The sequence below is a fragment of the Xiphophorus hellerii genome, chromosome 21 (assembly GCF_003331165.1).
Source record: "Xiphophorus hellerii strain 12219 chromosome 21, Xiphophorus_hellerii-4.1, whole genome shotgun sequence".
NCBI classification, from domain to species: Eukaryota; Metazoa; Chordata; class Actinopteri; order Cyprinodontiformes; family Poeciliidae; genus Xiphophorus; species Xiphophorus hellerii.
Genome location: NC_045692.1, coordinates 13894553 through 13908516, shown reverse-complemented (window position 1 = coordinate 13908516; position 13964 = coordinate 13894553). Strand labels below are relative to the sequence as shown.

At 39.0% G+C, this 13964-nt stretch overlaps 1 protein-coding gene across 1 annotated transcript in view; it reads left to right on the top strand.

Moving 5' to 3' along the window:
- flt1 (fms related receptor tyrosine kinase 1) overlaps positions 1-13633 on the top strand; it is a 37166-nt gene extending 23533 nt beyond the window's left edge. Inside the window, exons 13-30 of the mRNA XM_032551523.1 lie at positions 336-638; positions 3932-4078; positions 4155-4286; positions 5247-5353; positions 5700-5835; positions 6260-6364; positions 6479-6592; positions 6700-6788; positions 7084-7186; positions 7268-7368; positions 8464-8586; positions 9462-9573; positions 9677-9776; positions 11271-11376; positions 11470-11561; positions 11776-11845; positions 11937-12019; positions 12676-13633. Of these exons, the coding sequence (XP_032407414.1) occupies positions 336-638; positions 3932-4078; positions 4155-4286; positions 5247-5353; positions 5700-5835; positions 6260-6364; positions 6479-6592; positions 6700-6788; positions 7084-7186; positions 7268-7368; positions 8464-8586; positions 9462-9573; positions 9677-9776; positions 11271-11376; positions 11470-11561; positions 11776-11845; positions 11937-12019; positions 12676-12844 (2192 nt within the window). The 3' untranslated portion in view covers positions 12845-13633. The remainder of the gene's footprint in view (positions 1-335; positions 639-3931; positions 4079-4154; positions 4287-5246; positions 5354-5699; positions 5836-6259; positions 6365-6478; positions 6593-6699; positions 6789-7083; positions 7187-7267; positions 7369-8463; positions 8587-9461; positions 9574-9676; positions 9777-11270; positions 11377-11469; positions 11562-11775; positions 11846-11936; positions 12020-12675) is intronic.
- The last annotated feature ends 331 nt before the right edge of the window (positions 13634-13964 follow it).

Below are 13964 nucleotides of genomic sequence, written 5' to 3'. Positions count from 1 at the left end.
CCTGTGCAGCGAACTTCCTTGGACTGGCAGGTCCACTTTATTTCGGGAGGCCTTGGGGTGTTCGGTAAAGATAAACACTATCTGCCATCAGGAAACTCTCAGGCCGTTTCCACGGGAAGTTTCAAATAGCTAAAGTAAATAAAAAGCCTTTTCACTGTATTCCACTCGCTGTTTTTGCTCACAATAGCCATTCAACATTGTCATCAAAGGTAAGGAAAGTGGAGGAATCTGCTCCGCTGGTGTCAGGAGTCATGACAAGAAACTGAGAAGGCTTTTTCCCGTCAAACAGCAGATCTGTAAACTCTCCTCACCAAGCCTTGCTCCTTTTTCCACAGACGTCCCAGAGGGCTTCAGTGTAAACCAGCTGGAGCCGGCCAGGGAGGGCGGGGACCTTCACCTCACCTGTTCTGCAAATAAGTACCTGCACACAGCGTTGTCATGGCGAAAGCTGAATGACACAGGTGAATCCCGAACTCCGGCCTGGAACATCCATCACCTGGAACCGGGGGAGTTCTCTAATACTGTGGTCCTGATGTTGACGAACCTGACTAGCGGGGACTCTGGGGCCTACAGATGCTCCGCCCAACATGTCATCAGTGGGCAGGAGAAGCACCTGGATGCCCAGGTGGAGGTCACAAGTGAGTCATTGTTTCCTCACGTTCTTTTACCAAAACATTATTGGTGATTTATATCAAAAACTGCAATTTTCTGAAATTCAAATTCACGTTCAGTTTTAGTAAAGCAAAAAGAGAAGCAGTAAAATGTGACACCTTTTTACAAACTGAGGAATAAATACAAAAGCTGTTTCTAAATCAATGCTCAGCAGAATTGAAGCTGTCAGGCTTGTCTTTCAAAGTCTGACTGCTTAGCACTAAGTATTTTACTTTGTATTCCCTGAAAAATAACATTTAAACACAACACTAAAAGCATATTAGTGGTATATATATTGTACAATTGCAGCACAGGAAGCACCATTTTATAGCTGATTTCTAATGTATTTTTCTAATATGTTGAAAATTAAGAAGATTTGAGTGATCATAAACTTTTGCTATGTTTCTTAAGAGCTTTTTTGCTTGTTTGTTTGAGTGGCCTTTATTTGAAAGTGCTAGGACAGGAAAGTAGGTAATGAGAGAGAGAGAAGACATGCGGCAAAGGTTGCCAGGCCGACTAAGACTTCTTCATGTGGGTTGCACTTAAACGCTGCGCCACCACAGCACCGCTGCTTTTACTGTCTTAAAACTAAGATAAAATAATTACAGTGCCAACATTTTAAACTGCTATTATTCTTCAAATGAGTGGTTTCAATTATAAAAACAATAGTTCACGTTAGCGTTGAGTTTTCCAAGAGGTTGCCAAGATTTCCCACAATAACTTGTTCTGTGAAAACCTGAGGTCAAGATTACAAAAAACTTTGATTTTACTCTTTAGATTTACTGTCATCTGCTAAATGTTTTGCTCTCTCTCACTCCTTTGCAGCCTGTGTTAACTTTCTCTACTCGTCCACTGAGCTGCCTGTTTGGCTGGTGTTTGGGTTCATGGTGGCACAGGTGGCGTGAAATAGAGTTTGGGGTTGGGAGGCAGTTGAGGAATTGAAAAGAAAAATATTTTTTTTAAAAAACATAATAATAAATGAAATAAATCCTTCATTTAATTTTATTTCTATACACATCACTCAGGCAAGAACTAAATAAGGTCAAGGTTCACCAAGGTTCTGAAAATGCTACAATTTTAGAACCGCAGGAAGCGGTTCTTACAGTTTAAAATCAGTTGATATGAAAGATATGAAAGATATGAAAGAGAAAGTGTTGGAGTCGCTGACCGTTTCTCTGATATGCAAAGCTTTAAGAAACATGTTTCCTTAGAGGATGATTGCAGGATTACCAGAACAAATAGCCAGACTAAATAAACAACTAATATTAGCTTCTTAGCTGGTGTTACTCCGTAAAAGGCAAAAATATTTACAAATTTTGCTTAAATTTGTGTATCAGAAGAAAAATAATACCTAGAAATATGTAGAGAATATGTTACTATACGTCTAATAATTAATACAATACATTTTGTTTTACAACAGTAGAAATATTTGCTGTTTTATTGGTGAAATTGCAGGTTCACCTCTAGTTCCTGAACCTTAATCTTTAAACACTAATGTGAGCTACAAGGTGGACAATGAGGTTGAAGAAAGGCTCTTGTGCATTTTGCTGTGTGTTATTTTTATTGCGTCCCTCTAATTCAGTTTTATATTCTCTGTTCAGAATAATAGGTAATTTACTTTTTGTTTTATAAGGTCAAACCCTTGCATGCAATCAACATCCACACTCTCCACTCTCGTGCAATGATCTTGTTTCTTGGGAATCGGGTTCACCTCAGCTTCCTGGGGCCCCACCTAGACGTAGCTTTGCTCCTGCGCTCCAGCTAAGCACCTCTTTCACGTGGGAATGAGCTTTTGTGCGGAGGAAGAGCACACAATGGCACTTCCCACAATGCCACATTTACAGGCCCCTGCACAGAGCTGGAGGAACAATCAGCCAATCAGACACTGTCAGGCTCCCCCGGCCCCCGCTGACAATCATCAATTGTTGTCCAGGAGGAAGATAGGGGAAACAACAATCAGTCGCAGTGGTTAAGTGACTTTTCTCCATGTCTTTTACTGCTGTTCTCTACACAATCAGGGTAAACACGTCAGCTTCCTCCCTCAGGACCCCCACAAGGGAATTACTAGAGAGGCAGAGGGTGACCGAAGGTAAAAAAAAAAAAAAAGAATAAGAAAAAGCGGGCTGCTGGGGATGGAAAGAGGAAAAGGGGGAAAAAATAAAACCATGGGGATTAAAACATTTTGGGAACAACTAGTGGTGTGTGCATTGTGGTTTAATTATAGTGCATGACAAGCTGCATTCAAGTCACTGTGAGCCCCATCCTTACGCTGAAATAATGCATTGTTGTTGCTCTGGAAAAAAAAAAAAAAAGATCCCATTTTAAAAAGAAAGAAATTGCCCAAGAGGGCTGAAACTGCAGCTGACTCACAGGTCAAAACCAAGGTTACTTTTCAGTGTTCAGCAGAGGACAATTATTATGAAAAAGTGGCACAGGTCCAGGAAAGAGAGGGGGGGAGATAACATGAGTCTTATTTAATCACAGTTAGCATTTATTCTATGAATAACTCAGTCAGTTGTAATATAACTAATATATTAAAGATTATTTAAGATTAAATTAAATGCACCATAAGACAAGCTTAGTCTTGCAGTTCACTTATTCTCACCAAGTCCTACTGTAACATTTAATGAAACATGTTGTGACACAATAAGTCCCTCACTGCTTTCTTTTTCTCAGAAAACCATTAAAATACATGTTTTCTAATGTCTAAATTAGCTTCCCTAATTTTGTGACTGCAGTTTAAATAAGTCAAATACTTTTTTAGTTGCCTCGCAGATTTGAAAAAGATAAAAATCTCTTATATTGAGTTATTTAATTGTGAAGTGGAAGGAACATGCTGCCTGCGTCTGGTGACCAAAATCACACTTATGTGTTGGCATTTATGCAAAATAGTATAAATGTCAACTGAATTGACTGAGTCACACTGCAGTCAATTCAGTTCAAATTCAAAAATACTTTGTTGATCCAAAAGGGAAATTAAATGTTGCTTTAACTCATATTAACTCATATTAACTTCAAAAAGTTATTGTAAGTTGCGATGGCTGTGAGCAGGAAATATCTTCTGTAGCAGCCTTTATTACAGTGAATTTGAAGAAGCCTCTGACTGAAGACAGACAACATTCTTTTCAAGTGTAAACACATGGTAGTGGCAGCATCATGCGCATTTTGTTATAAGAAGAGAGAAGAATGTTTCCCGGTCTGATGAGTGATGTTTTTCTGCAGTCCTACGTTAACTTCTGCCTATAATCTAAGCACTGCGTGCATCTCGCTCTTCTTTCAGCTCTGGAGCCTCCTGTGCTGCTCAGGAATTTGACTGACTGCACCGTGAACGCCAGCAGCTCCGTGATTCTCATCTGTGAGTCTGAAGGAATCCCACCGCCAACCATCACCTGGTACAAAGACGAACAGGTTCTGCAGCAGGGGTCAGGTAGGAAAAACATCTCAGACATGTACATTTGTAGGCTGTCGTTTTTAAGCCGTTTCCTTCCCGCTTCCCTTATCAGGAATCGTCTTATCAGAGGGAGATGGGTCTCTCCACATAGACAGAATAACGGTCGACGACCAGGGTCTGTATACGTGCCTGGCCACTAACGACAGGGGGTCTGCACAGAGCTCTGCCTTCATTCGGGTCAACAGTAAGTGAATAATGTGTTTCCCTCAATGACTGGCTGCTTGCTGAAACGTAAAGCTAGCGGACCTCCTTATATGAGCATTTCTTATTGTGCATTGTTCCCAGCTGTATAAAAAAAAGTCACAGTCTCGATTTGCACACACAGTGCAGAACATAACATCGTTTCATGTAAAACTTAGACTCGGAGGTGAGTTGTGTCAGTTCTATTAATGGGAGATGATGAATGTCATGTCTCTGAGTAAACATTGATCAAAGTAGGTTCTAACATAAACGCATTCTGCCTTTTGTTCGGTTTTCCTTATTCACACACATATGTACACACACGCACGTATCCGGAGGTGGGAGAGGAGATGGAGCTTGCTGGAAGCACTAGTGGCGGACTCACTTCCCAGTCCAGGTTTAGATAGAGAAGTGGTGTGTTGGGGGGCAGGGGTGTGTCGGGGTGTGTCTGTGTGTGTGTGTGTGTGTGTTGTGTCCTGATGAGCCAGGAAGGAAGCTGTCTCCCGTTTTTATTTCCTCCGGAAGGGCCCGGCCCGCATCTCACAGAGTCGCCATGCTGGACTGAGCTGGGCATTTCTTCACCCTCCCATTAAAAAAGTCAATAATAAACTGGGCGAGTTAGTGGGAAGAATGGATGGAGGTTTTACAGATTACACCTTGATGGTGAAAATGGCAATAAAATCAGGAAGGAAAATATGATCATTAAGGGATAATGTGAAAGGATTTGTCTTCTCTCTTTTGTAGGATAGGAAAAAAAAATCTTTAATTTGTAGTTTACACTCATAGGCATGAATTTGTACAAATTTTGGGTTTTTAATTTTATTTAAGCAAGGCGTTTCAGCAATAGTTTTGTTCTCAAGAGGCCTTGTCCTGCCGCGTTTTGATGCTCAAATGGCTGAATTACATTCTCAACATGTAAAGGTCAACAGTGGAAATTTTAATTTTTTTATTTTTATATGCACAGGTGTATCAGAAGTCTCTTTTCTGGAAATTCCCACTCTAACCTGTACGTGTGTGGTGGCCACTCTCTTCTGGCTCTTGCTCACGCTCTTCATTCGGAAACTGAAACAGGTGAGGGGCAACAAAAACATTGTTTACAATTATGGCATCTTTTTTTAGGGTGGATTTGTCATGGATGCGTTCCAGTTTATTTTTTTATTTATTTTTTTATTATTATTCCTATGCAAGGTTTTCATATCATTTGATCCTTTTCATATTTTGCTAAGCGTTACAACAAACTTCAAGTACTTTCCTAGAATGGAACAGTTTTGCATTTTGTACTGCAAACCAAAAGGGAATAAAGGTTTAAGTCAGAATTTTCATTGGCTTTCAATTCAGTTTGTGTATGTTACTTTTTTTTCTCCTGTTAATATCTTGTTCATCTGAACGTGGTTTTGTTTCTCTTTTTGCTCCAAAGCCCAACATTTCCGACCACAAAGCAGACTACTTATCAATCATAGTGGATACCGGAGAGGGGCCCATAGAGGAGCAATGTGACCGCCTGCAGTATGACCCCAACCAATGGGAGTTCCCTCGGGAGCGTCTCAAATTAGGTACGCTTCTTTAATGTATTAAAGATGTACATTTATTTCTGTGTCGTAGTCTTTTGTGAGATCAGAGCGATGTTTGGAGCTCAGTGGGGAAACGAGGAAGGTGTTTGTGATCGCACAACTGATACAAGGATTTTCTCATCGGCCTTATCTGGTTATTGTTGGGAGTGACTCTCATTCCGTTAATCAGACTCTGCGTCTGTGTTGTCTGTGTTGGGCTAATCAGCCGCAGCGTGGAGTATTCAACTGGTGTTTACTGGGAATAATCAACTCCCTCCATGATCAGGGAGGGACCCGGTTAGACCAGACAGTTGATGAGGTCTCCTATCAGCGCCTCCCATCTGGGATGGATGTGATTATTAGTAATTAATTGACACACCTCTTGTTTCCGCGTCTCTCCTACTCTCGCACGACCCCTCTTCGACAGGGAAACCTCTCGGCCGCGGAGCCTTTGGTAAAGTGATCCAGGCGTCCGCGTTTGGTATCGACAGCTCTACCAGCTGCAGGACTGTGGCGGTGAAGATGCTCAAAGGTGCTCACCTCATCTTTTTTTTTTCTTTAACTTGACTTCAACTGAAATAAAAATAAATAAATAAATAAATAAATAATTCTGTCTTGTTTTACTGTTCTACCTTTTGTCCACCAGAGGGAGCCACAAGCAGCGAACACAAGGCTCTAATGACTGAGCTGAAGATCCTCAATCACATTGGAAACCATCTGAATGTGGTTAACCTGCTGGGGGCCTGCACCAAACCAGGAGGTGCTTTGGTTCATCCAGCTTCTATGCATGCTTGTTTCTATGTGCACAGGTCAGGATTTCAGCTGGCAGCTTCTAACTAAAGGTCAATGTGTTGCTTTTGCATGCAGGACCGCTGATGGTCATTGTCGAGTACTGTCGCTTTGGAAACCTCTCTGCTTTCTTAAAGAACAAGAGAGACATGTATGTGCACGGCCGGGTAAGTGTGAACAGCTCTGCAGCTATTTTCTGTGGTTTCGAGATAAAGCTCAATGCCTTTTCTGGTATGCATAATTGCAAAATCCGACCCTTAAAAAACTCACTTCTGCAATTTGTTTGAGGTATGAAAATGTTATCGCGCAGAACACGAATTTCCTTAATTGCTACACGCATTTCCAGATAAGTCAAAGAGTGCTCATGAGCCAAAATGCCCCAAAACAACTCTAGTTTCTTTTAAACTATATATAATAAAACTGAAATTTAATAACATGAACTGTCTGTTTCTCCTACTTTAGGAGGCAGGTGGGACAGATGCAGAGCTCAGTTTTGTTTCAACCCTCTTTGACAGCCAGAGCAGCATCAGTGCTGAGTTTGGTGACACAGAAGACAAATGCTCTGGTAGGACCATACTGTTCCAGACATCTTCCTAAATGTATACTTAATCAGAATGTATTTCATCCCAGTTTTTTTCTCCTATAGATCCCAAATCACTGTCCTCCTCCTCTCCTCTCTTCCTCGAGGATCTCATTTCCTTCAGCTTTCAGGTGGCGAGAGGAATGGAGTTTCTGGCCTCCCGCAAGGTTTGATGTTGCACAAGCTTCAGTTTAGTGAAGTGTTTCTGAACTGACTTAAAACAAATTTGAAATTTGATACTGTAAGAAAAAATATTGTTCTCAGTGTCTGACATTTTTCCTTTCGCTTTCTTGAAATTCAGAAGTTTAAGTGAATTCCATTAGTGGTCAAACCTTTTGTGTCTCCTTTCACAAGCTTCACACAATAGTTTGCTGAAGTTCTGTGACAGAACTGGTGCAGCTGAGTCCGGTTTGTAGACTGCCTTGCTCTCACACCACCTTTTCAGTTCTGCACACACATTTTCTATATATAAGATCAGAGCTTAGTGATGGTTCCAAAAGAAACACTGACTTTGTTTCCCTTTTTTTTTGTAATTTGCACTTTATTGCACAATACTTTGACATACTGCTTTAATATTCCCACATGATGTTCTTTTCTCATAACATCATCTACTTTGTGAAGTCCACCAGTCCCTCCTGCAGCAAAAATCATCTCAACATGAAGCTACCGCCGCCATACGTCACTGTTGTAATGGTGTGATGGTTTCAGCAAGATATAGGTGCAAGTAAATAATAATTAAGCTCCTCTTGCAGATTATTTCACTAATAAAAAGACGTTTCTCCTGTAAGTTGAATAATGTGCCAGTCAAACTAGTACTTCTTCACCAATAATAAGGATTTATCAACTTAAAAGAAGCTGAAAAGTTACTTGTATGTTAGTTGTGTCTTATCAAGTGTACTAAGATATTTTCACTAGAATCTAGACCAAAGACGCTTGACAAGATTTTGTGTTTTTGCGACCGTTTTTCAGCACCACAGGACCCATTTCAGTGTTGATGACATTCTCTCCCCAGTGTCAACCAGCCACTTCACAAGATCCATTCTGGGATAGGGTTACACATTTTGCACCAACACATGTTTATCTTGTTTTCTCCTGAATGAACATTCCCATTGTGCTTCTACTAGAATAAAATAACCCTGTAAACATTTGACTCTGGAAAAACAATATTTCTCTCATTATTTAGGAGACATTAATGATTTTCGATGACCTAAAACTGCATAATGTTGTTTTTTACTGAAGTGCTTTCTGTATGCCTTCATCAGTGCATCCACAGAGATCTGGCTGCCAGGAACATTTTGTTGACTGACAATAAGGTGGTGAAGATCTGTGACTTCGGCCTGGCCAGAGACATCTACAAAGACCCGGACTACGTCAGAAAAGGAGATGTGAGTAGAGGAACGCTTTTATTATACACTTCTTCTTCTTCTCTGTTTGGTTCTTACAAAATCGGACGCAGCTTTCATTTTCTCTTGCGCTGCAGTGTTCAAAGCATTCACACCTGAAGCGCAATGATCAAATGCAGCTTAAAAACAAGAAATTAAAGTTTTGTGACAGTTTTATAAGTGCCGACTTCTGGTTAAGTGTGACATTAGTTTTATCACGTACACAAAACTAATGCACTTTCTCAAGACAATTGACAATTGAAAGCCTAGTCTACCAGTTATGATAAGCAAGGCAACATTTCAAAGAATGTTGCTTTGCTTTGGTGAAAAAACAGTCACATCTTAGAAATCTGAATTTTAAACCCTTGTAATACCGACACCATTACAAGGGTATTACATCCTCGTCACATTTGATACAAATTTTGATACAAATTTGACACAAGTTCAAATTTGTGTCAAGTTTGACGCAATAGTTACATTTTGATTTTCACTTTAAAACTTTTATTTCTTTTCACCCTCACATCTTTCACCTGACCATATGCCACTCAATTTCAATGAAAGCAAAGATTTTGTTTGCTTTATTGAGTTTTAAACCCCATTTCTTTTTAGATAGTTGCTTAATCATTGGTTTCTTCATATATAACGTTGCACTGCAGACATAACTTTGGTTCAGCACCATTACAACATTTTTTAGAAAGGATTTGTTTTAAGCCATAGACGTCTGCCTTGGTCTTGGTCTCACACCAGTGAAATCTAATCTTTATGCTACACCAAGATGCCTTGTCAGCTGCCGTAGGGCAAGATGGTAACTTCTTATGACCTGTTGAAGAAATGTGCAGCTTTTTAAACATTTAAAATAAAATGTGATTGGCTCACAGGCCCGTCTCCCTCTGAAGTGGATGTCTCCTGAGTCGATCTTTGACAAAGTTTTCACCACACAGAGCGACGTGTGGTCCTACGGCATCCTGCTGTGGGAGATCTTCTCTTTAGGTAAGATGCCTATGGCAGTGCAAATCCACAGCTCTTTCTGTTGTGTTGTAATCACAGGATTTATTTTAAAGTTGTTCTTAATGTGAGCATTTTTGTCCAAAAGGGGCCTCTCCTTACCCCGGTCTTCATATTGATGAGGAGTTTTGCCACCGGCTGAAGAGTGGAACAAGGATGCGAGCGCCAGATTACAGCACACCTGAAATGTTTGTATTTTTTATATATATATGTGCAACTCTCATTCTGAGATCAATAAAAACTAAATGATGAGTGATATGAATTATTATAACATAGTTATTTCATATTTCTGGGATCAAAATAAGGTTTTCTACATATTTATTTTTGCCAGATTTGAATTTTCCTCTCATGATAAAATCAATCAAAACACAAATGGAAACATTTAAAACACTAATTATTTGATGGTTCTGATGAAAATATAGTTTCCCATGGATTGTTGACAAGGGTATAAATAATTTTTAACATTACCATTTAAAAATAAATGTAGAAAAAAGTGATCATACTTTTACAATGTCTTATCTTTTGAGAGAAGTTGGTTTCATTTCCTATCAGAAACTTCGTCTGATAGGAAATATTTTAATTCAATATTTTGATATTGAATTAAATATAGATGGGACAGGGGTAAGAATAATTTTGGACGTTCTGCCCTCTTTACCTTTCTGCAAACTTGAGAAAAGCGGTTTGCAGAAGTCTGAACATTTTTTCAGGCCAATCAGCCTCAGTTTAGCAGATCTGATATTAATAAAACTCCATACTGAAACTGCAACAAAAAAGTTATTCCAGCATTATATATTTTTTATTTTATTCTGCTAAAACATTTGTTTATTTTACTGTTGAATGATACTAAAATAAACCAAGTAAACATAATAAAGACAAATTTTTTAAAAATATAATTTTTTCCTTTATTTTTTGTTGACGTTGCCATTTGGCAACACTGTACCATAATGGAAATTAATGAAAACCAGAAAGTTTGGCTTATTATTGTAAAAACTTTTATTTAAATCTAAATAGTCTCCAGTAGCAATAATAGTTAACAATGAAACTCATTTGAAAGCTAAAAACAATTTAATTTATTGGCATATTTCATTGATATAATGGTTTTCATTTGATTTGAGTGTCTTGATCCTGCCGTCTTTGTCTTTCTGCTTGTGGAAGCTGATGAAGCAGTTCCTCTCCTTTATCATTATTAAATTATCAAATACAACACAATGAATGACAGAATGATGAACTTACCTCATTTATTGTTGAGTATGTATTTTTTTCAGAGTCAAAAATCTTTTTTTTCATGATTTCCGAGGAGTCAAATGGTGAGGCCCCTCCCAGAAAATTATGTGACAAACATTATACCATAGAGGGTTAACAGAACTTTATCATTTTTATTGTATTTCAGAGACTTCTTCCTCTAACAAATTTAGAGCATTCTTTGAAAAAGGAAGAAAAAGGACAAAGTAGGCGTGTCGAGTAAATATGTTGCTAAAAACAATCTACACAATGTTTTAAAATTTAAGGGGAATGTGTTACCTGCAGTACTTCTAATGGCGTCCTCGATTAGACACAATCCAGATTCGAAATGTTTAACATGAGCAACAAAACACATAAGATTTGATCAGAGTTACAGCATAATTAGCTAAACATGTTTTTGTTTCTTCTGTGTAAAAGGAAACGTGTGTTTTTGTGTGCAGCTACAGCACAATGTTGGCATGTTGGGAGGCAAATCCTTCAGAGCGACCCACCTTCACCGACCTAGTGGAGATACTCGGAGACCTGCTACAAGCCAGAGTCCAGGAGGTCAAGCATAAAACATTTTCAGCCTTTTCCTTTTTTGTTGCAAAACCCCTCCAAACATTTCTAAAGCTTAACAAATATCCTGTTCTCCAGCAGGATGGGAAAGACTACATTCCTCTGGGGACTTTTGTGAATGGAGTTTGCTGTGAGGCCTTTAAGGAAAACTCAAATGCAGTCACGAACCTGAGGTAAGCTAATGTGGTGAAAATGTGAGCCATCATGCTTCTGCTTGGAACATAAAAATGCCAGAAATGCAGGTGAAATGTTGAAAAGAAAAAATCCAGAAAGGGAAGTAAAGTGAAGGAAGTGACTGTGAGGTAACCAAAACTGAAAAACAGAGATGTTGAGAAAGTAGAGAAAAATTCAAACCTTGTTTTGACCTCAAACCTCCAATTTCTCCAGCTACATGAGGGGCATGGCCACACTTCAGACTTTTGAGGAATTACCATGTGAGGAGCAAGACAGCCGTGATGTAAGACAACACTTTCACATCTGCTCAAGGTATTTCCTGAAAACACAGAAACCGGTCTGATGAGCTGCACGTTTGAATCTGTTCGGTTTAGGAGGAGCAGAGCGACAGCGGAATGGTCCTTCCTTCAGAGGAGCTGAAGCAAATGATGGAGAGTAACACCAAGAAACTCAGCAGGTGCACATCGCAAAAAGCATCTGCACACCTTTTCACGTATATAGAGTAAACAGAGTCCAGCTGTGTGTAATTTAAACCCAGAAAATGTTCAATGATTCTGTGAAAACATTAGAGGTTTGCTAGAGAACAATAGTGAACAGACAGCATCACAAAGATGGGAAGAAAGACGGAGCTAAATGCAGCGCAAACAACCCAAAACGTACAGCCTGAGGTACAATTAGATGGTTTGTGTCAAAGAAAATGTGGACTTTAGAATGGCCTAGTCAAAGTTCAGTGCTAAATTGCAAATTTTGTAAAGGACAAGTAAAGATTTGAGTTGCTGCAAGCAGAAAGTCGGTAGAGAGAAACCCCAAAAGACTTGCAGCTGTAAACTCAGTGAAAGTGGTGAAAAGTCTTTAATTCAGACGGTTGGATACAAATGAAAGCTAAAATCATGCATATGTTCTCCTTAGCAATAATGTACATTGTGTTGGTGTATTATCAAATAATTCAATAAGATAGATTCAGTAGTCTGTGGCTGTAACTGTTGAAGGAACAGGTCACACTTATGTGGCTCAGCAGATTAAAACTAAGCGCACAGGAAAGTTCAAACTTGCATAACTTTGACACACATAAAGTCATCAATATATGTGTGTGTGCGTGTGTGTTTTCTTTAGGTTATTCATGTTTTCCAAGTGTAGAGACAACCATCCATCCTTCCTGCGCAGCAACGTCTCCGGTCTCCGTGAAGACGAGCCCGCCATCTTGCCCGCTGACTGGGAGTCCGACGAGGGCTGCTCTCCTCCTCCAGACTACAACTCTGCTTTCCTCTACCCTTCCCTTTAGCTTCTGGCTCCCGGATGTGTATAATCCTCCGACATCCTCCAACAGAGTTCATGCATCAATAACCAGCCATCCAAAAACTTGCTCTGCTTTCACACTTTGCCTTTTGTGTCCTCTACATCATAGTAACGCCTGCTGGTATTCCCATAACGTCCTCTTCTTTACGTCTAAAAAAAAAAATCTAGAGCAAGATTTTTTTTAAACCAGAAACAAAAGAAAGAAAAAATCTCCATAAGTATGAAGTTTCACACCAATTGTTTTCTCTGTTAAGAGCAGCTAATCTTCCAGATCTTACATAGAGCTTATTGTATTGGTACCTCCTGCTTTGTGAAGAGGAGCATTGCTGTATTAAATAACAGTTCGTCTTGCACAACTGCCATATGCTGGAAAAAATATATTATTGTATTCATATTAGACAGAATGAATATCTGTATTTATTTCTACTTTGTAGAAAGCATGTAAGCATTTAAGCATTTATGTATGTATTTTTATTATTTAATTCAGAATTTACACTGGATTATGTTAATGTGCCTCCATATCTATCAGTTCAACACTAAAATCTGTTTTCAGTAAGGTCAGAAACTGAAATACAGATCATTTTTAATCTGAAACAGTCACCATGACATTTAACTCCTTTCAGCAAAGTGCCGTGAATAAACTGCCAACTGAGAGAGAAATTAAGATTAAGAAGGATTATAAAGATGCTATTAGTTGCTGTAAAATATCAAATGTCTCACACGTTTTTATAGCTTCATTCACAGATATTAAATAAATGTATAGAATGCCATTCTTTTCAGCTTGTTGATTTCATTTTCCTACATCTGTCAGTAAGATATGAACGTTCATGTCTTATCAATTGGGGGATTTTTTATGATGTATTTTGACCATAAATCTCCCAGTTATCAGTTATCTCCCAAACAATGTTTACCGTCTTAGAAAACAAGGATTAGAAGCACATGTTTAGATTTATGGTGGATTTTATGCAAAAAGGCTAAAATATATAAATAAACTCCTGCTGATATTTGGCTAAAAATCCATTCACAAGTTCCATATTGATCCCCGAGCTTCTGGTCTAATTCTGGCTCGATATTTGATTGTTCTTCCTATTAGAAATGTCAGAGCT